This window comes from Monodon monoceros, unplaced genomic scaffold (genome assembly GCF_005190385.1).
Source record: "Monodon monoceros isolate NGI ecotype Baffin Bay Population unplaced genomic scaffold, NGI_Narwhal_1 Super_Scaffold_2, whole genome shotgun sequence".
NCBI classification, from domain to species: Eukaryota; Metazoa; Chordata; class Mammalia; order Artiodactyla; family Monodontidae; genus Monodon; species Monodon monoceros.
This window is the reverse complement of record NW_021703776.1, coordinates 91550840-91571597: the sequence shown is the minus strand read 5'-3', so window position 1 is coordinate 91571597 and position 20758 is coordinate 91550840. Positions and strand designations below refer to the sequence as shown.

Sequence of the window (20758 nt, the reverse complement as noted above, 5' to 3'; positions counted from 1 at the left end):
TCGGCATTCCTGGCATTCCAGTCTTTGGCAATTATTTTGAGGTATAAATTAAACAATATATGGTTAAGAATAAACACAAAAGAAACTGTAGGATGTCAAAAACACTTTAGCAGCTCCCCTTCTGCTGGTGGTAAACCAACTAGTGAATCGTTTGTGAATTGTAAAATCTACACATGTTCATTCAATAATTGATCACAGGCTCTTGAACAGATTATACTGATATTATTGAAAATAAAAAAAAATTAAGCAGGCACTGTTATTGCCTTTGGTGATATGAATCCCCAGAACCTCTTCTCAATCATCTGGAGGTTTACAAGCGACCTGCGGGGAGCTGCGATGTGTACCGCTGGCCGAGTCCTTCCCCATCCTTTCAATCTAAGCCTTAGGTCGTAATGGCTGGTGGAAGCCAGCCTGGTTTGCCCTGGATCAGCCAAGTCACCTTACATATGATGGAACTGGAGTTTCTACATCATCCCTGTTCAAAAGGCAGAGCATTCAGCCTGGGCCGGGTGTATTTCAGGCACAGCTCCTCCGTAATTCCCCCAGAGTTAAACAGGACTCGCGCAATCCACCCAACCTGCTACCCTTTCTCTACCCTGCCCCTTCCCCACTGCCTCCTCGCCCCTTCAGCTTTTTATTTTTTTATATAAATTTATTTATTTGTTTATTTTGGCTGCGTTGGGTCTTCCTTGCTGTGTGCAGGCTTTCTGTAGCTGCGGCAAGCAGGATCTACTGTGCTGTGGTGTGCAGGCTTCTCACTGCGGTGGCTTCTCTTGTGCTCTAGGCACGTGGGCTTCAGTAGTTGTGGCAACGCGGGCTCCGTAGTTGTGGCGCACGGGCTTAGCTGCTCCGCAGCATGTGGGATTTTCCCAGACCAGGGCATGAACCTGTGTTCCCTGCATTGGCAGGCGGATTCTTAACCATTGTGCCACCAGGGGAGTCCCCCTTCAGCTTCTTTTATAGAGGGAGCTGCACGACTTTACTTTGAAGGATATTGAAATGTATGTTTGTGAGTTTATCTTGCGGTGAGTGTATTTTTGTGTGTGTAGAGATTGATGAGGAGTTAACATGATGGAGCCCAAATCCAATACTGCTCATTATCTGAGAGAGAGTGTAGCATAATTGTTAAGAGTGGGCTCTGGAGCCAGGTGATTTGGGTTTGCATCCTGGCTCTGCCACTTACTAGCTGTGTGACCTTAATCTCTCTGTGTCTCAGAGCCTCGTTTTTATTTATTTATTTATTCCTTTTTTTTTTCTTTATTAGAGTATAATTGTTCTACAATGGTGTGTTAGTTTCTGCTCTATAACAAAGTGAATCAGTTATACATATACATATGTTCCCATATCTCTTCCCTCTTGCATCTCCCTCCCTCCCACCCTCCCTATCCCACCCCTCCAGGCGGTCACAAAGCACAGAGCTGATCTCCCTGTGCTCTGCGGCTGCTTCCCACTAGCTATCTACCTTACGTTTGGTAGTGTATATGTCCATGCCTCTCTCGCTTTGTCACAGCTCACCCTTCCCCCTCCCCATATCCTCAAGTCCATTCTCTAGTAGGTCTGTGTCTTTATTCCTGTCTTACCCCTAGGTTCTTAATGACATTTTTTTTTCTTAAATTCCATATATATGTGTTAGCATATGGTATTTGTCTTTCTCTTTCTGACTTACTTCACTCTGTATGACAGACTCTAGGTCTATCCACCTCATTACAAATAGCTCAATTTCATTTCTTTTTATGGCTGAGTAATATTCCATTGTATATATGTGCCACATCTTCTTTATCCATTCATCCGATGAGGGACACAATCATAGCCTCATTTTTAAAATAGGAGTTACAAATAGTACCTACTTCAAAAATAGTTGACAGGATGCACTGAGTTAGTGTAAATAAAATGCTTGGGGAATTCCCTAGTGGTCCAGTGGTTAGGACTCCGCACTTCCACTGCAGGGGGCCCGGGTTCCTTCCCTGGTCAGGGAACTAAGATACCGCAAACCACGTGGTCAAAAAAAAAAAAAAAAAAGCCTGGTACAGTGCCAGGCACATAGTAATTGCCTTATGTGTTTGCCATTATTATTACCGTAGTAGTACTATTACTGTTACTACTAATAGACCTTTTCAGTAATAGAGTGGGGAAGAGATTCAGGAATAATCTATGAACAATGAAATATTAACTGAAAGCTTTTCTCATACATGGAGGTGTACTTGACACTGGCAGACGAAATAGAGACATTCATAATCTTTTTTTATTAATTTTTATTGGAGTATAGTTGCTTTACAATGTTGTGTTAGTTTCTGCTGTACAGCAAAGTGAATCAGCTATACGTATACATATATCGCCTCTTTTTTGGATTTCCTTCCCATTTAGGTCACCACAGAGCACTGAGTAGAGTTCCCTGTGCTCTACAGTAGGTTCTCATTAGTTATCTGTTTTGTACATCTATAATCTTTTTTTCTTCCAAAATGTCCCTTTTGGAACTGAATTTCATATAATTCCCTTGTTAACAACTGTACAGTTTTGAGGATGTGAGAAAAGTGCGAGCTTTAGTTACCACAGAGTCTTCCTGGACCATGGCTCTAAAGCAGTGCCTGCTTGAGTGAGCTTCGCAGTGTGGTACAAGCCTGCTCTGAGCTTCAGAAGAGCCTGTGCCTCTTTTCAGAGCAGACATTTGTGCGCCCTCACCCAGGGAAGCTGCTCCACTCCGCTTGCCCTTTCCAGTGCTTCTGTCCCAGCACCATCATTTCAACAGGAGCCCACGCTGGTTAATTATAGGTTGCTGGTGTTCAGGTGACCTTGTTCTCACGTGTGTAACCTGTTGGTAGGAATATTTTAATTCCAGATAACCCGCAGAGGGCATCATCCTAGAAGCTGATGAGGTTTTAGAGTATTGGTTGAGACTGATGTGCAGATAAATGGAGGAGCATTGGTGTGAACCATTAATCTCATATCCTGCTCAGCCTCTTGTCTGCACACTTTCCCCTGATCCAGTCAGTTTTCTTTCCCCTTCTTCTTCTTCTTCTTTTTTTTAATATTTATTTATTTATTTGGTTGCACCGGGTCTTAGTTGCAGCAGGCCGTCTCCTTAGTTGTGGCTCCCAGGCTCCTTAGTTGTGGCATGTGAACTCTTAGTTGCAGCACGCATGTGGTATCTAGTTCCCTGACCAGGGATCGAACTAAGGCCCGCTGCACTGGGAGCGCAGAGTCTTACCCACTGCGCCACCAGGGAAGTCCCTTCCTTTCCTTCCCCTTCTTAATGAGTGTCTGCTCACTGCCTCCTCTGAAAATTGCCCAGTGACTTGGTACAGGTGTATTCCTGATCTGCCTTGTGAACTCCTGCTTCACATAACCCTTTCTTTAGAACAAGAATATGTATGTGAAAAAAGGTTAATCTGCTTTGATGCATTTATTATTTCTGGCTTGTAATAGATTTCCCTCATGTTTCCAAAAGGTAAGTTGTTCGCTTCAAAAATGAATATATATTGCTGTGAATTAAATGTAATTTATTCTCTGTGGTTACACTCCCATCCTCACCTAACCTCTGTATGGTAGTAGTTCTCAAGGTTTAGTGTGGGGAGAATCACCTGGCAAGCTTGGTGAAGTGTGGGTTTCTGGAAAGATTCAGTCAGTCAGCCATGGGTGTCAGGAATCCTAGACAAGCATCCCCTGGCCCCTGTCCTAGGTGTGGTTGGGGAATTCCACTACAGAAGCATTGCTCTATTGTACTGTCCAATGGGCATATGGTGTGAGCCACACACATAATTTAAGATTTTCTAGTTGCCACATTAAAAAAAAGTAAAAAGAAACAGCTGAAATGTTAATATATATTTTATTAACCTGGAATAATATTAATCTAAAATATCATTTTAACATATAATCAATATAAAAATTATTAGGAAGATACTTTACATTTTATTTTTCATAATACGTCTTCAAATTCTGGTATGTATTTTACATTCAGAGCTCATCAAATTCAAATTAGCCAGTTTCAAGTACTCAGTCACGCGTGGCTGGTGGCTATTTGTTTTGCGCTGGTCTCAGCCTGCAGTTAACAGTGCTGCAGCTAGAAATGCCTGGGGGGGACCCACCTGCACCCTGGGTACGCCCCGGACAGACATTTCCTCTTTCAGAGCTGATGTTGTGGCCGGACCAACACTTGCAGTTCTTATTAGGATTGTAAGACACCCTCAGCAGCAACCATCAGGGAGCTTTGCAGACACAAGGGTTATGACTCACAGCTTCCAGAGGGTACACAGCACGCCCCGGCCATACAGCAAGGTCAGTACTGGTTTGATATTTGTCTATGAGCCAATTTAATTTCAATTCAGAAATGACTTCTGATCCACCAGATGATTGGGTGTTTTGGAAAGAAATTGTAGGCATCTCCCTCATCCTAGGAGGGTGGTCCAATCCACCCAACTCGGATAAAGTGAAATCTAATTCTCTCTCCATCACATGGCTCCTGACCATTTGGCAAGACCGTATTTATGGTCTTTAGGTCAAAAAGCTTTGCCCCGCAAACTAAGACCCGAGGTGTGAATGTCAGGAAGCAGAAGTTAACAGCATCTGGTTCATCATTGCAGGCTTTTTCCCCATCTTCCCACGCCCACACTGTTTTCAACCACTCTGCAATGTTCCAGACATCTTCTCCCCTGTCTTTTTTCCTACTTCTACTTCTCTTTTCTTCTTTCCTTCACTACCCTCTTCTTCAAGTGAGAGGCAGAGTTCAGTAGAAAACAGCTGAAGGGTTGGGGAGATAGAAAAGGGAAAAATGAAAAGGAACAAATCTTGTCCTCCTACTGCTGGGCCTTGAGTCCTAGGAAAAGTCAAGAAAAACAGTGGTGTCCTCCATCCTCAGAGTCAGGGTTTCCCCCTCTGGTGTGAACTGAGGCAAAAGGGTGCCCCCCCACCAGGCAGGAAGGAGTAGGACCAGCCGCAAGTCCGCACTGGGGTCCGAGGTCTACTCCGCAGACACGAGGCCGTCCGCTGCCCTTGGCTTCGGAGGTGGCCTCTGCTGGGTGCCACCGGCCCGGGGAACATACTCAACAAGTGCACTGGCTCTTCTCCCTCGGCCCCGGGGCCGTGAGGACAGGACTGGAATCCAGGTGGAGGCTGCCCAGGGTGCCCTCCCCGTACAAGGGCAGGCTGTGGCGTGCCATCAACTCCCTGGCCATCAGCACGAAGACCTCATCGATGTTCTTGGACTCCTTGGCAGACGTCTCCAAGACAGCCAGGAGGCCGTATTTCTCAGCCAGTGTGCAGGCGTCCTCAAACAGGACGTGCCGTTTTTCCCACATGTCACATTTGTTCCCTGGGAGTGAGAGAGAAGCAAATATTCCGATGAGTAACTTAATCTGGTTTTTTAGAAGGTGAACTTCAAAAAGAACATTTTAGTTTAGCAATATGCGCACATGCATTTGTTCACAAATAGTTACTGAAAATGAACCCAACGATGAATGGAAACAGAGCCACTATCTTTTTTTTTTTTTAATTGAAGTACAGTTGATTTACAATGTTGTGTTAGTTTCTGGTATACAGCAAAGTGATTCATATATATATATATATAAAATTTCAGATTTTTTCCATTATACTTTATTACAAGATATTGAATATAGTTCCCTGTGCTGTACAGTAGGTCCTTGTTGGTTGTCTATTTTATATTTAGTAGTGTGTATCTGTTCATCCTAAACTCTTAATTTATCCCTCCCCCACCATTCTCCTTTGGTAACCATAAGTTTGTTTTCTACGTCTGTGAGTCTGGCTCTGTTTTGTAAATAAGTTCATTTGTATCATTTTTTTAGATTCCACGTATAAGTGATATCATATGATGTTTGTCTTTGTCTGACTTACTTTATTCAGTACAATCTCTAGGTCCATCCATGTTGCTGCAAATGGCATTATTTCATTCATTTTTATGGCTGAGTAAAATTCCATCGTATATATGTGCCGCATCTTCTTTATGCATTCATCTGTTGATGGACACTTAGATTGCTTCCATGTTTTGGTTATTGTAAATAGTGCTGCTATGAACATTGGGGTGCACGTATCTTTTCGACTCAGAGTATTCATGGAGCTGCTGTCTTAATTCACTGTCCTGTAAGAGCATTAAGAGCTGCTAGGAATGGGCTGGAGGTGTGTGTTTTATTGCCCAGGACAGGTGGAGCCCCTGTATTTGGGGACCATCATTCCTGCCAAGTGTGACAAGGTGAAGGCTGGGCCGGTGACCCTCTCTGTCTTCTCTCTACTTGCTTCACATCTTTTTCCTCTTTTCACTCTTTTTTTTCCCAAGTGACTGTAGAGATGGGGCCTGGTCTCACTGAGGAGACTGTGATGAGATTTGTTGGATTGAAGGCGTGGAGTGAATAGTGAAGGACAGAGCTATAATTTACAGGCAATAAAATGCACAGACTTGGGCTTCCCTGGTGGTGCAGTGGTTGAGAGTCCGCCTGCCGATGCAGGGGACACGGGTTCATGCCCTGGTCCGGGAAGATCCCACATGCCACGGAGCAGCTGGGCCCGTGAGCCATGGCCACTGAGCCTGCATGTCCGGAGCCTGTGCTCCTCAACGGGAGAGGCCACAGCAGTGAGAGGCCCGCGTACAGCAAAAAAAAAAAAAAAAAAAAAAAAAAATTGCACAGACTTGCAGCAGACAGGTCAATGAGTTTTGGCAAATGTCTATGTCCCATAACCGCCATCCCCCTCAGGACACAGAACATTTGCAATTCCCCCAGAAAGCTCGATGAGGGATTTTGCCAGCACAGCCCAGGATTTACTGTAAGAGAAGTACCGCATTTCTTTTCCTCCTCCTCAATCCTACATTCGTCTAATCACTGGACTTTGATCTCTCGGAGGCAGGAATCTAAAGGCGAAATTACTTTCTCACCAGGTTTGTTTCACTAGACATCAAGGTTTATTACAAAGCTACAGCAATTAAGATGGGCTAGACCAGTGTTTCTTTATTGTCCTCATAGAGGGTCTTTTTCGATCTTTTTTCCCCCTAATTACCCCTTCGCCTCTGAAAAACAGTAAAATTTCCTATTTGGAAAAAAAATCTAGATTCACAGGAAATTGCACACACACACACGCACACATACACACTACATATATATATATATATATATATATATATTCAGGGAGGTCCAGTGTACTCTTTTCCCAGTTTCCCCCAATGGTAACCTCTTGCACAACTACAGTACAATATCAAAACCAGGAAACTGACACTAATACAACCCGCAAAGCTTATTCAGATTTCACAAATTATACACACATTCCTTTGTGTGTATGTGTGTGTGTGTGTGTGCGCGTATGTATTTGTGCAATTTGATCACATGTGTAGATTCCTACACCTACCAGTGCAGTCAAGATACAGAACAGTTCCATCACCACAAAGTGCTCGCTGTGCTACCCTTTACAACCTCCCACCAGCTCTAATCCCTGACCCCTGGTAACTAATCTGTTCTCCATCTGTATAATTTTGTCATTTCCAGGATGTTATGTAGGGGCTTCCCTGGTAGCGCAGTGGTTAAGAATCCACCTGCCAATGCAGGGGACACGGGTTCAAGCCCTGGTCCAGGAAGATCCCACATGCCGTGGAACAACTAAGCCTGTGCGCCACAACTACTGAGCCTGTGCTCTAGAGTCTGTGCTCCGCAACAAGAGAAGCAACCACAATGAGAGGCCCATGAACCGCAATGAAGAGTAGCCCTAGCTCCCTGCAACTAGAGAAAGCCCATGCGCAGCTACGAAGACCCAACGCAGCAAAAATAAATAAATAAAAAATAAATAAATTTATTTTTTAAAAAAAGAATCATACAGTAGGTAGCCTTTGGAGATTGGCTTTTCTCAGCATAATTCTCTTGAGATCCATCAGAGTGATGTATGTATCAGTAGTTTCTTTTTTTTTTTTTTTGCGGTACGCGGGCCTCTCACTGCTGCAGCCTCTCCTGTTGCAGAGCAACAGGCTCTGGACGCGCAGGCTGAGCGGCCATGGCTCACGGGCCCAGCCGCTCCGCGGCATGTGGGAACCTTCCGGACCGGGGCACAAACCCGTATCCCCTGCATCGGCAGGCGGACTCTCAACCACTGCGCCACCAGGGAAGCCCCCAGTAGTAGTTTCTTTTTTATTGCTGAGTCATGTTCCATGGTATGGATGTACCACAGTTTGTTTAACTGCCCACCCATATGAAGGAAACTGAGTTGATTCTAGTTTTTTATTATTATGAATAGTGCTTCAGTGAACATTTGTGTACAGACCTTACAAAATTTGTGTACAGACCCTACAGATACACTGTATATCTGGCCCTTTGGAGGCCACAAACCACTGTAATATCTAAAATATTTTTGCCCTCCAAAAGAATGCATGAAATAGACCAGTAGAATAGAATAAAAAGCTCAGAAACAAACTCACGAATATATGTACCCTTCACAGAAAGATGGTGCCACAGAGCAGTGGACAAGATTGCCTTTTTAGTCAATAGTACGGAGGCAATTGGATCTTTACATGAATAGTTACAAGTTTTGGCCCAGACCTCTCACTGTACACCATAATCAATGCTGGGTAGATTGCAGATTTAAATGTAAAAGTCATAATAAATTATAAACAAACAAATCCAGCAAGCAAGGGAGGGTGGGAGGGAGACGCAAGAGGGAGGAGATATGGGGATATATGTATACGTATAGCTGATTCACTTTGTTATACAGCAGAAACTAACACACCATTGTAAAGCAATTATACTCCAATAAAGATGTTAAAGAAACAAAAAACATACAGCAAGCAAGCTTCAAAAGATAATGTAAGGCTATGTTAATGATTTCAATTAGGGTAAATTTTCCTACATAGGATACAGGAAGCAATAATCATTAAGGAAAAGTTTGATGGATTGAAATATATTAAAATTAAAAATGTCTGTTCATCAAAATACACCATCAGGAGAGTGAAGAGGAACTCTGAGAGTAAAAAAGTGAAAGATGAGGGACTTCCCTGGTGGTCCAGTGGTTAAGACTCCAAGCTTCCAATGCAGGGAGCATGGGTTCGATTCCTGGTCAGGGAACTAAGATCCCACATGCCGCATGGCGCGGCCAAAACATTAAAAAAAATAAATAAAATTTAAAATAAATAAATAAAGGTGAAAGATGTATTTGCAACACATGCGATTGACAAAGGGCTCAGAGCTGTTCAAGAGAACTGACTTCAGGGAGCGTAGGTGACCCCAGCCCTGCTGCTACCCCACTGTCCTCCGCCAGCTGGTGCAGAGGCCCCAGCACAGGGAGGCACTGACGCAGGCCCCTCCTGCAGACCAGGGTTCCACTCCTCTATCAGGCAGCTTTGGTTCAGGGCTGAACGAACCTTTCTTGGACACCATCCTCCTTCCTCCCTTCTCTCCTTCCCAGGGGCAGGTCTGCATGACATAGAAGACTCTCCCTGCCTCCTTCTGGGCCTTCCTCTTTACTCCTCACAGCCATTTCTCCCAATAAATCTCTTGCATGTCTATCGGATCCTGTCCTGACATCTTCCTGGAAGACCCGAACCAACATAGATTATTTCCAGGAAACATAAGGTACTTGTAGGGATCAATAAGAAAAAGACAAACAACAGGTAGAAAAATGGGCATGAGAATTGAAAAGAGAATGTCCAAATAGCTAACAAGTGGATGAAAAAGTGCTTGACCTCAACAGTGAACAGGGACCTGCAAATAAAAAAATGCGAGTGATATCACGACACACTTATCAGGATGGAAGAAATGAAAAGATCTGATAATAGCAAGTGCTGGTGAGGATGTAGAAAAGATCTGATAATAGCAAGTGCTGGTGAGGATGTAGAACCAGGGAATCCGGGTTCTAAGAGCTTTTGCTGAGAGATTGTGGACCTTTAAATATAACAGGGGAAAGTGGAAGGACAGAGAGGGAGATTTGAACCCAAATCTGTCTGACTGCAAAGTCCAGGCACTGGAGTGGACGAGACATTGCCTCAACCAGAGCTTCAGGGGGCGACTGTCGGACTGACCAGCTACTGGAAAGTGGTTGGACAGGAACTGAACCACCCGGGGCTCTGATTCAAATCCGGCCTCACCTGTCAGTAGGTGACTCGGCTGAGCTCCTTGGCAGGATACTTAACCTCCAGAGGCCTCGGTTTCCTCAGCTGGGAGACGAGGATGGTCGTCTCTGCTTCTCAGGATGGCTGTGAGGATTAAGTGAAGGGACCCAGGGGCAGACTCAGAGTGGAGTTTAGTAAATGTCACCTGTCGTCAGATCTTGTCACCCCTCCTGGTCATCACACTTCAGGAGCAGCTGTTGTGAAGGGTGTCAGAAACCTTGGCCAGTGTCCTCCTCGGTGCTTCGAAGAAGTGGTTATTGAGGAAGAAATATGGCTCTGTTGGGGGTCAGTGTTTATTTTTATAACTCTGAACTCTGCCTTTTTCTTTTTTTAAAAATAAATTTATTTATTTATTTGTGGCTGCATTGGGTCTTCATTGCTGCATGCGGGCTTTCTCTAGTTGCAGTGAGCGGGGGCTACTCTTCGTTGCAGAGCACGGGCTCTAGGCGCGCGGGCTTCAGTAGTTGTGGCACGTGGACTCAGTAGTTGCGGCTCGTGGGCTCTAGAGTGCAGGCTCAGTAGTTCTGGCTCATGGGCTTAGTTGCTCCGCAGCATGTGGGATCTTCCCGGACCAGGGCTCAAACCCGTGTCCCCTGCATTGGCAGGCAGATTCTTAACCACTGCGCCACCAGGGAAGCCCTGAACTCTGCCTTTTGAAGAAGTGTTCTTTATATCTGAAGTCAAATAAAAAATGTTTCTGGTCCCAGAGGGGACCTTTGGCTGAGAAGTAACAAGAGAGAGGAGGCAGCTCACACTTCTCCAAAAAGACAAGTTGCCCTCCATGTGGAAGACGCTTCCCAGTCTCACTAATCTGTCCTGTTTTCTGCCATGAGGGAAAAGACACAGCCCCTCTGAAAAAAGGGGCTAAGTTTGAGGCGCATTTTCTTTGGCAGCTGGCTGTGGATAGGGAGCTTTTGATCTGATGCAGCACGAAGGAACGAGCCCCGTCTAGGCTCTTGGAATGACTGATTCTTAAGTTACAAGAATCAGAATGAGTTACAAAGCAGCATTCTCTTCAAGGCCATGCATATGATAGGGGCTAGACTGTGACTTAAAACAGCAAAGACAGGGAGAACATGGTTCTAGAATAACAAGTCCTTTTTGGAATCACAATAGTAATAATAAATGGGCTAGATGTGCCAACGATGTGTGCGAGTGACCTCTTCTGTGGACCGTCTGCAGCCCAGCTATGCTTCCTGTCACTGCCTCCCCCCTCGGGGCCCAGCTGCTTGGTCCAGGCCGGGTACCTTACACCAGGCCTGCCCGCCACCGTGAGGTTGGCCAGCAGCCTGGGCCAGGCTTTGCCATGAGAAAGAGGAATGGGGCGGGACTTCTCTGATGGTCCAGTGGTTAAGACTCCGCGCTCCCAATGCAGGGGGCCTGGGTTGGATACCTGGTCAGGGAACTAGATCCTGCGTGCGTGCCGCAACTAAAAGACCCTGTGTGCTGCAACTAAGACCCGGTGCAGCCGAATACATAAATAAACAAATATTTTTAAAAAATTAAGTATTAAAAGAAAAAGGAATGGGGCAATGGGATTTCCTTTCTGAAGAATGTGAGCTAGAGGGTATGAGAGAATGAGGGATTTTGTGGCCGGAGCAGGCTGGGGATGATGCTTTGAGGAACCCAGGAGGGATGGTTCGGAGGGAGAGTGCTGCAGGCCCACAGTATCCTGAATGTAAGGAGCAGCTCTGAGAGAAGACGTAGATACACAATGGTGGAGGAGGCTGGTACACAGAGCCCAGCCCTGAGAGGAGGGTCCCCAACTTCCTGCTTGCGATGGGTGGCCTGGCTCCACTGTGTCTCCCACTCTGCTGGGCTTGAATGCTGGGCTGGGTTTTCCTAGGTCCCAGGGACTTGCACCCTCACCATAAGCACCCCACCCCATTGTTTAAGGAACACAGAGGAGTTTGTTCCCTCAAACAAACGAACCTTCTAGAAACAAACCCCACACCCGTTATGAAGCACCTACTATGTGTCAGGCACTGTCAAGCGATGTATACACATTATCTCATCACACCTTTACAACAACCCTAGTGAATACTGATTGCATATTATAGATGAGGAAACCAAGGCTCAGAAGGTAACTTACCACACAGCTAGGATATGCCTGTGCATGGATAAATAATCCACTAAACATGCTATGTTTAGTGCTCAGTCCCACAGCAGCTCTCTAGACCTGTGCTCTGCAAACTTTAATTTGCATATGAATCTCTCTAGGATCCTGTTAAAACGAAGATTCAGATTCAGTAGGTCTGGAATGGGGCCTGAGATGGGGCACTTTTAACAAACCCCAAAGTGGTGCTGATTCTGTGGATTTTTAGGGCAGTGAAAATACTTTCTATGGTATCATCATGGTGGATACTTGTCATTAGACATTTGTCCAAACCCATAGAAAGTACAACACCAAGAATGAGCCATAATGTAAACTATGAAGTTCAGATGACTATGATGTGTCAATGTAGGTTCATCCTTTGTAACAAATGTGCCACATTGGTAGGAGATGTTGATATGGGAGAGGCTATGCATGTGTGAGTACAAGGGGCATATGGGAAATCTCCGTACCTTCCCAATTTTGCTGAGAACCTTAAAAACTGCTCTGAAAAAATAAGTCTTAATACAAAAAAAAAGAAAAGGAAACCTAAAACCAAAAACCCCAGTGATGCTGATGCTGCTGGTCCGTGGACCACGCTTTGAGTAGCAAGAACCTAAACCAACTTGCCAAAATCAAGCAGCCACTTGGTAAACATTAGTGTCCTTAGGAGGGGCACTGCTTGCAAAGCTAATACTATAGGGAAGCGACAGCACGTTACCCGTTTCTGAATGCACAATGTGACAGCACGTATTTCAAGCTGTGGGTTCACTTTGTATAGTTGAAGTTGCGGTTAATTTTGATGTTGGCTTGTTCAGATTTGCTTAGCATCTTAGCAGGTGTGATAAGTCATTCAAGAGTGTTGTCAGTCATAGTCATCTGAGCGGCTCTTCCGGGGACTAAGAGCCATCTGACGCTGTGAAGCTCAGACTACAGAATACTTCCTGTGTAGTCTGTACAGACGTGTGTCAAATCAGCCAGGGTGTACCTTCATCTAGATGTCTGGCCCCATCTCAGGTTTTTGCAGTGAGAAACTCTAGGGTGGGGCCCTGGAATCTGTATTCTTAACAAATTCAAACCACCCCACTCTCATGCTCAAGTGAACCTGATGGGAATTTCTGGCCCAGATGTTTTCTGAGGTCCCATCCACCACGTGCACTTTTACGGCTTCCTGTTCCACTGCCACTGGAAACACAGAAAAAGCTGAGCATGGGGGGCGGCGGGCAGTCAAGGAAAGCGAAGCACTTTGAAATCGACCTACCAATCAGCATGATGACCAAGTTTGCCGCCCCGTATTTCTCTATCTCGTGAATCCAGTGAGGAACAGACTCGAACGTGGACCGCCGGGTGAGGTCGTAGGCAATGATGGCCGCGTGGGCACTGCGATAGTAGCTTTGGGTGATGGTCCGGAAGCGCTCCTGGCCTGCAGTGTCCCACACCTGCATCTGGAGAAGGGCAGGAAAGGGGTTCCGCATCAGGAGTTCCCACCCCTGATGGGAACTTGCTCGCCTAAGTCGTTCCCTGGGTCTCACTCCTAGAGATCCAAATTCAGGAGGTCTGGGGTGGGACCCGGGAATCTGTCTTTTTTCAGGTGCTCCCCAGGGTAAAATCCCCAAGGTTTTCAGGTTGGGGGCCATCACCTAAGGTGCCCTTCAGTGGGAGAGGCGGATCCAGTGTCCTAAGGTCTGGTGTTCTTTTGCCTTCCTACCACACTCATCCCTTCATCCAGATGTTTTATCTTTTTTTTTTTTTTTTGCGGTACGCAGGCCTCTCACTGTTGTGGCCTCTCCCATTGCAGAGCACAGGCTCCGGATGTGCAGGCTCAGCGGCCATGGCTCACGGGCCCAGCTGCTCCGCGGCAGGTGGGATCTTCCCGGACCGGGGCACGAACCCGTGTCCCCTGCATCGGCAGGCGGACTCTCAACCACTGCGCCACCAGGGAAGCCTCAAAATGTCTTTTTACTATTGTGTTTGTTTAATAAGGATCCCACACAAAATCCATTTATTACATTTTCACCAACACTTTTTGATCTTTTTTGGTCAAATGGGTAAATGATAATATCTCACTTATTTTAATTTCATTTCATTAATTATGAGTAACAATGGGCACTTTTACTTTTTCACATAAATGTATGAGCCAGTTCATATAACATCTGTGAAGTAGCTGTTTTGTCTAATCTGTGAAGTGCCTACTTTTTGTATTTGGTTGTTGGTCTTTTCTTCGATATTTATCAGAGCTCTTTTCACATCAGAGAAATTAGCTCTCTGTCAGTTCCATATTTGCAAATGTTTCTTTCCAGTTTGTCACTCATCTTTGACTTTGTTTATGGTATTTTTGAGTATGTAGAAATTTGACCTTTATATGATCATATAGAAGAGTATTACTTTGACCTTTAAATAGTTAGATGGAGCAATATTTTCCCTTATGGCTTCTGGGTTCTTGTCTTACTTTAAAGCCTGATTTCTCTATTCCTCAATGATAAAAATAAATACTCCCATGGGTTTTTTTTTCCTGGTATTTTAATGATCTCATATTTTATATTTAAATCTTTCACTCCTCAGGCATGTGTTTCGGGGTTAGGAACCATGGCTAAAAGAGGCAGACCCACCCCGTCCCCCTCTGACCTTCACTTTCTTGCCGTTGATCTCCAGGGCACGCACAGTGAAGTCCACCCCAATGGTGCTCTGCTGTGCCTCGGTGTAGACCCCGGACGTGAAATGCCGCACCACACACGTCTTCCCCACGTTGGAATCCCCGATGAGGATAATCTTGAACAAATAGTCAAAGCTCTCATCCGCTGCCCTGGCTGAGCTGGAGAATTGCATGGCTCTTGCCACCTAGAACAGATCAAGGAAGAAAAGAAGGAATTCAGTCTCTCTTTAGTGCAGCCATCCCCAACCTTTTCGGCACCAGGGACTGGTTTCGTGGAAGACAATTTTTCCTCGGACAGGGTGGGGGGCCAGGATGGTTCAGGAGGCAACGTGAGCGATGGGGAGCAATGGGGGGCGATGGGGGGCGATGGGGAGCGGTGGGGGGCGATGGGGGCTATGGGGGGCGATGGGGGCTATGGGGGGCGATGGGGAGTGGTGGGGGGGAGGGGGGGGGAGGGGGGCAAGGGGGGGCGATGGGGAGCGATAGGGACCAGTACCTAACAGGACCGGTACTGGTCCACAGCCTGGGGATTGGGGACCCCTGTGTTAGTGACCACCTACCAGGGGCCGGGAACTATTCTTGGCACTTGGGATTCAGCACAGGACAAGACAGAGTGAGGTCACTGTTTTCCTAGCACTGCCATCCTCGTGGGAGAAGGATGTTAATTACTGGTCAGGTAAGAGGGAGCTGCCGGCACAAACCCCACCTGTCCTAGGTGAGTTAACATTACTTTAGGGGTGACCTTGGAATGAAGAGGTTCTACTGCTCTTCTCTGCTGGGCCCAGTACACGGTCAACACTCTCAGATGACAGCATTGACTGGGACTTCCCTGGCAGTCCAGGGGTTAAGACTCCATGCTTCCAGCGCTTCCACTGCAGGGGGTGGTGGGTTTGATCCCTGGTCCGGGAACTAAGATCCCACATGCCTCGGGGCCCAGCAGGAGTGTTTTACCTGCCAGTTATCAGGTGGGAGACATGCCTAGCTGTCAGCCTATCTCCATGTCACACGGGAGGAAGACAAATTACTGGAAGACTGAATGGCAAGGCAACGAGCAGCAAGCATCAATGAGACCTGACAGACAAGCCAGTTTCGGGAAGAGTCACACAGCCCTTTTCTTCTGGTTGGCACCTGCTTTTTCTTGTCCTGGAAATTATGATTCTGAGAATATTCAAAATGAAAACTGTGGGGAATTCCCTGGCAGTCCAGCGGTTAGGACTCTGTGCTTTCACTGTCAAGGGCCCGGTTTCAATCCCTGGTTGGAGAACTAAGATCCCACAAGCCTCGAGGTGCAACAAAACAAAACGAAACCAACAAAAAAACCCTGTGGTTCGAATGTTTGTGCCATACTCTACCATAGGCTGGAAAAGAAAGTTTCTCATGACAGTGTCTCCCAAACTAACTGATTATCAGAATTACCTGGGAAGATAATTAAATATCTATATATTCCTGGAGCCCATCTTAGGTCTGCTAAATAGATTTAAAAACATGCACACACTCCCAGGTGATTTTGAGGACTAGCTAGCCTCGGGAAGTGTTGACCGACACAATCACCCACCTGAAACTTTATTCCCACCGTCAGCGTCTCTGCTTAAATATCCACAGCATCTCAGATCACAAGGAACTCAGTATGTTGTGTGCACAGCTCTAACTTACATGGGGTTGAAATCTATCTCCCTGAGGTTTCCATCTGTGGACCCTCATGCTACATCAGGACTCCCATTCCACATGGCAGCAGATTCCTATTTGGAGCAGCACCCATGTCCCCTCATGGCAGATATACCCGGGCCCTTCAGCTGTTCTTTGGTTGTCTTGGGTCTCCTCGTCAGATGTCTCTTAAAAATACAGGAAACCTTATTTCATTTGATGACAAAATTTGATGTGTTGCAAATTGTTCCTGCCTATGACACCCTTCTTCATTTCCCCCAGTTTTAGTTTTTGGCTTTCTCAGAAGTCATAGAAAAGGACAAGTCTGTATCATCACACAAATTAAAATCTGTACATAAAAACCGCGAGCTTTAAACAGACGGAGGATCCTACACTTCTCCTGGACTCCTCTGAAATCACTATGGCTAAATGATCCAGCAGACACGAGACATAATCAAACAACTCTTCCCCGGGCTTTTCAAGTAAAGAAAGCCATTCCACTTCCGGTGTCTTATCCCTGTAATTTGAGCTGAAATCTTACTTCCATGCCCCCCCCCCCATACACACACCAAGTAAGTCCTCAGGGTTTCCACAAAAGCCCCTTCACCTCCGCCTACACGCCCTGCAAGGAGAAACAAGCGATGTCCACCCTCCAACACCCTCCATCCTGCATCCTGTAACCTGCACCTGTTGCTTACCTGTCTGGCTCTCTCACCTCTGCCAGTAGGTAATGTTTGCTCTTTCTCCTGGTTTTCCTTTTGGTCCTCCGTGCCCCTTCTTCCTCCTGTCTCGAGGCGTGGTGGGAACTGTAGTTCTGTCCCCAGGTGTCAGGTTTGGTGGCCTGAGAAAGTGAAAGGAAAGTGTCAACCCTCCCTCCCTCCGCCTCCCCCTCCCTCCCCATCCGGAGGAGCTGCCATTGGGTACAAAGCACGGGGTGAGGCCACACTAGGTCACCTTTCCTCCGGCTTCTTAGCATCACATGTTATCCAGCAAACCCAAAATGAAAAGGACTAGCCTGCTACCTCAGCCAACACCTACTGAGCCTCCCTGTTCTTTCTCTCAGCTCACATTCTCTTAGGCGGCCCTTACCCCCAATTTTTCCTGGTGTCCCTTGTTTGGCTGGGGTGGGAGTGGCTAGTTGAAGGACAGCGACTTAAAGGAGGATACAGATCTGGGTTTTGAGTCATTTAACTGTTTTGTGGACTTGAATAACCTTTTCTGAGGAGCCACTGAGAGAAAGGAGGTGATCCAAAGAGAAGATTAAAAAACGAAAACAACTTTGAATTTGCAGGGGAAGAAGGAGCTGAAAAAAAGTGTTTCCTTCCCCCCACAAAGTGTACCCCAGAACCAAGGTTAATTTCTAGGAAGACCTGGAGTTCGTCAGTCCCTGATGCTGGCAGGAGAAGCATAGAGCTGAGGTGAATTTTCCTTTTTATTTTTTCCCCACAGAGTCTGGAAGAGTCACTGCTTCTAGCATGGGGACCAGATCAGCTCCACTCTGTGGAATGTGCTGAGCAGGCAGTTAAGCTATAGGCACAACATGCAAAACAGAAACATCCCGATCGATAAAATATTAAACTGGTGTAGTGTTTTCAAACTGTGGGCTGAGACCCGTTAATGAGTCATGAAGTCAAATTTAGTGGGTTGTAACCAGCGTTTTTACAGAAAAGATTAGGAAACCAATTCAGAATGCATTCCATGGAGTAAGGGTATTGTTGCATGAGCTGTTTGGATCAGTTGTGAACAGGCACGTGTGTGCTGGGGGTGATGTAAGATGTATTTCTTACTGTGGGTTGAGGCCTAGCACTGAAATAGAGGACAGTTTATTCACTACTCAAGAACATTTCTCCAGAAAACCTGTAAATGATGATTTATCTTACCCCAAATTCCATTTACACTTCACTTTCAGGAACCTCTCTTTTGGGGAGGATAAATCCAATGTTGGCAGGTAGAGCAAGAAGACAAAAGACACTGCCGAATCCTGCTGCTGCATACCGTGCTTTATTGTGTTTTTAAAAAATGTTTATTTTATTTATTTTTTTGCCCATGCCATGCAGCATGTGGGATCCTAGTTCACATTCAGCATGTGGGATCTTAGTTCCCTTATGAGGGATTGAACCTGTGCCCCCAGCAATGGAAGCGTGGAGTCCTAACCACTGGACTACCAGGGAAGGCCCTGCAGACTGCTCTGAAAGCCACAGTCATGCATATGAGGCTTGAAGATGAAATGTAGGTCAAGATCCACGACAAATGTATGGGCAGGGGCAGGAAATAAAACCCGTGAGATGTGTCAGTGAGGTTAGGTGTCAAAATGTTTTCTTCTTCTGGTAATGATTACTGATAAAGAAAAAAAAAACCCCAAAACCAAAAAACCCCAGCTGACTCAGACTTCGCACTTGGAGAGCAAGTAGAATTCGAATGGTAAAATGCTCGAATGGTTATGGACGTCAAGGAGAGATGCTGCTTTTCCCTACCCCGACCCTCTCCACCAATGCTGACTATAAGTGCAAAGAGCAGAACTTGGGTTATGGGGAAGAAGGCATTCTTGACCTGGGTGGTGGTGATGCAGGTCATATACACACACACATACATACGTGCATATACACACATATATCTCACAATATATATAGTTTACCATTTTAACCATTTTTAAGTGTATCATCCAGTGGTCTTAAATATATTAACATTGTTGTGCATCCGTCTCCAGAACTTTTTCATCATCTCCAACTGAAACTCTATATCCTGTTAAACAATAACTCCCATTTCCCCTCCCCCCCAGCCCTTGGTAGCCATTATTCTACTTTCTGTCTCAATAAATTTGATTACCCTACGTACCTCATACAAGTGGAATCATACAGTAAGTGTCCTTTTGTGCCTGGCTTATCTCACTTAGTTTAATGTCTTCAGGGTTCATCCATGTTGTAGCATGTGTCATAATTTCATTCTTTTAAAGTTGAATAATTGTCCACAATTTGTTTTTTACAATAAGTGTGAAACTCCTGGTCTGGTTGATTTATGGTTGCTCCCCATAATATCACATTTCCCCAGCCACACCCTCTGATAACTGGAAACAAAACTACCCCTGCATTGTGTAAAGGCAAATACAAATTAAAAATAAGAGACTTAATTCTCCTTGTTGAAAATAAGGGAAGAGGACCCCCCTCCCTCCTTTTTCTTTCAAAATTTCTGTCCTTTTCGAATATATGTATATATTTAGAATGGCTAAATAACCTCTGCTGGCCTCACAACTCTGGAATGTTTCCTCCGGGACCTGGGAGCCATCTTTTGAAATTCAAACATCCAGGGAGCTATTGCCCCTAACTCCCAGTTCCTGTGGCAGGATGGGAGGCTAACTTCCGTGGGGGCCTTGCTCCAATTTGCAAAACCATCTCCTGTCCTAAAGGTGTGAAAAGTTTGTTTGTCCTAAAGGTGTGAGAAGTTCTCTGGATAAGCCAACTCCGGTGGTCTCCCCAGTGACCATGATAAAGTTAGGAGAAATATTTGTGACATAAGGTCCAGAGTCCTCTCACTTGAGGAGTAGTGATTATCTGAGAACTTGCCTGGAGTGGGTAGTGTCTGCCTGGCAATGTAAGGGGGAGATTCCTTTCTTCCTCTTAGCGCGTTGCCTGTGATGTGCGTCACAGTCTGATTCAAAGCGTATTCAATAATAAAACTGTTTTCTAATCTGCTATCTTTGTGGACAGGTTTTCTGGGTTGAAAGACTTATTTATTTATTTTCCCTCTAGCAGTTGAAAGAGAGCCCAGGAGGGCAAAAGACCCTTGTTCAGAGTCGTGTGTTGTAAGGCCTTCAGTTTTTTTTTTTTTTTTTTACATCTTTATTGGAGGCCTTCAGTTTTTGCTTGAGGTTGCTAGGATCTTAACACTCATTTATTTGTTTGGGTGATGGGGGTGGGATGTACAACAGTGAATTATACCGACAGACTAATAACCCTGTCCTTATGGGCAAAGCAGCGCGTTTCTTTCTCTCAAAACAAAATGCAGAATAAAGGTTTTTTTTAAAAAAAGATTTATATATACATAATTTTTTCCCAGATTATATCTTCTCTCTACCGCACTGCTTCTTTCCTAACAGTCCTGGCTGGTGTCCGTCCCTCCGACCTCCACTTCCCCCTCGGAGATGCCGGGTCCACCCAGGCCTCCGGCGGCGTCTGCAAGCCAACACTCCCCCTCCGCCTCCCCTCCCCTGTCCCTCCCTTCTCCTCCCCTCTCCCTCCCCTCCCCTCTCTCCCCTCCCCTCCCCTCCCTCTCCTCCCCTCCCCTC

The 20758-nt window shown here is 45.7% G+C and overlaps 1 protein-coding gene across 2 annotated transcripts; it reads right to left on the bottom strand.

The window, feature by feature from the left end:
• Window positions 1-3836: 3836 nt before the first annotated feature.
• On the bottom strand, window positions 3837-17452 carry RAB19 (RAB19, member RAS oncogene family). Of its 2 annotated transcripts, none has more exons than XM_029232955.1 (4): window positions 17192-17452; window positions 14805-15017; window positions 13441-13624; window positions 3837-5305 (listed from the first exon to the last, which is right to left on the bottom strand). In XM_029232955.1, exons 1-4 carry the CDS (start codon window positions 17450-17452, stop codon window positions 5037-5039), a joined length of 927 nt encoding a protein of 308 aa, XP_029088788.1. In that variant the 3' UTR covers window positions 3837-5036. The 2 variants fall into 2 exon arrangements, with proteins under 2 accessions (XP_029088788.1, XP_029088786.1); XM_029232953.1 differs by having other exon boundaries at window positions 17175-17277.
• Window positions 17453-20758: the final 3306 nt, after the last annotated feature.

What these genes read in the sequence shown, in the direction of transcription:
- RAB19 (XM_029232955.1), bottom strand. Translation starts at nt 17,452, where the DNA reads ATGCTAAGAAGCCGGAGGAAAGGTGACCTAGTGTGGCCTCACCCCGTG. An exon ending in AACATTACCTACTGGCAGAG is followed by an intron (nt 15,018 to 17,191) that starts GTGAGAGAGCCA and finishes GATCTGTTCTAG; the next exon opens with GTGGCAAGAGCCATGCAATT. An exon ending in CTTGGTCATCATGCTGATTG is followed by an intron (nt 5,306 to 13,440) that starts GTAGGTCGATTT and finishes TCTCACTCCCAG; the next exon opens with GGAACAAATGTGACATGTGG.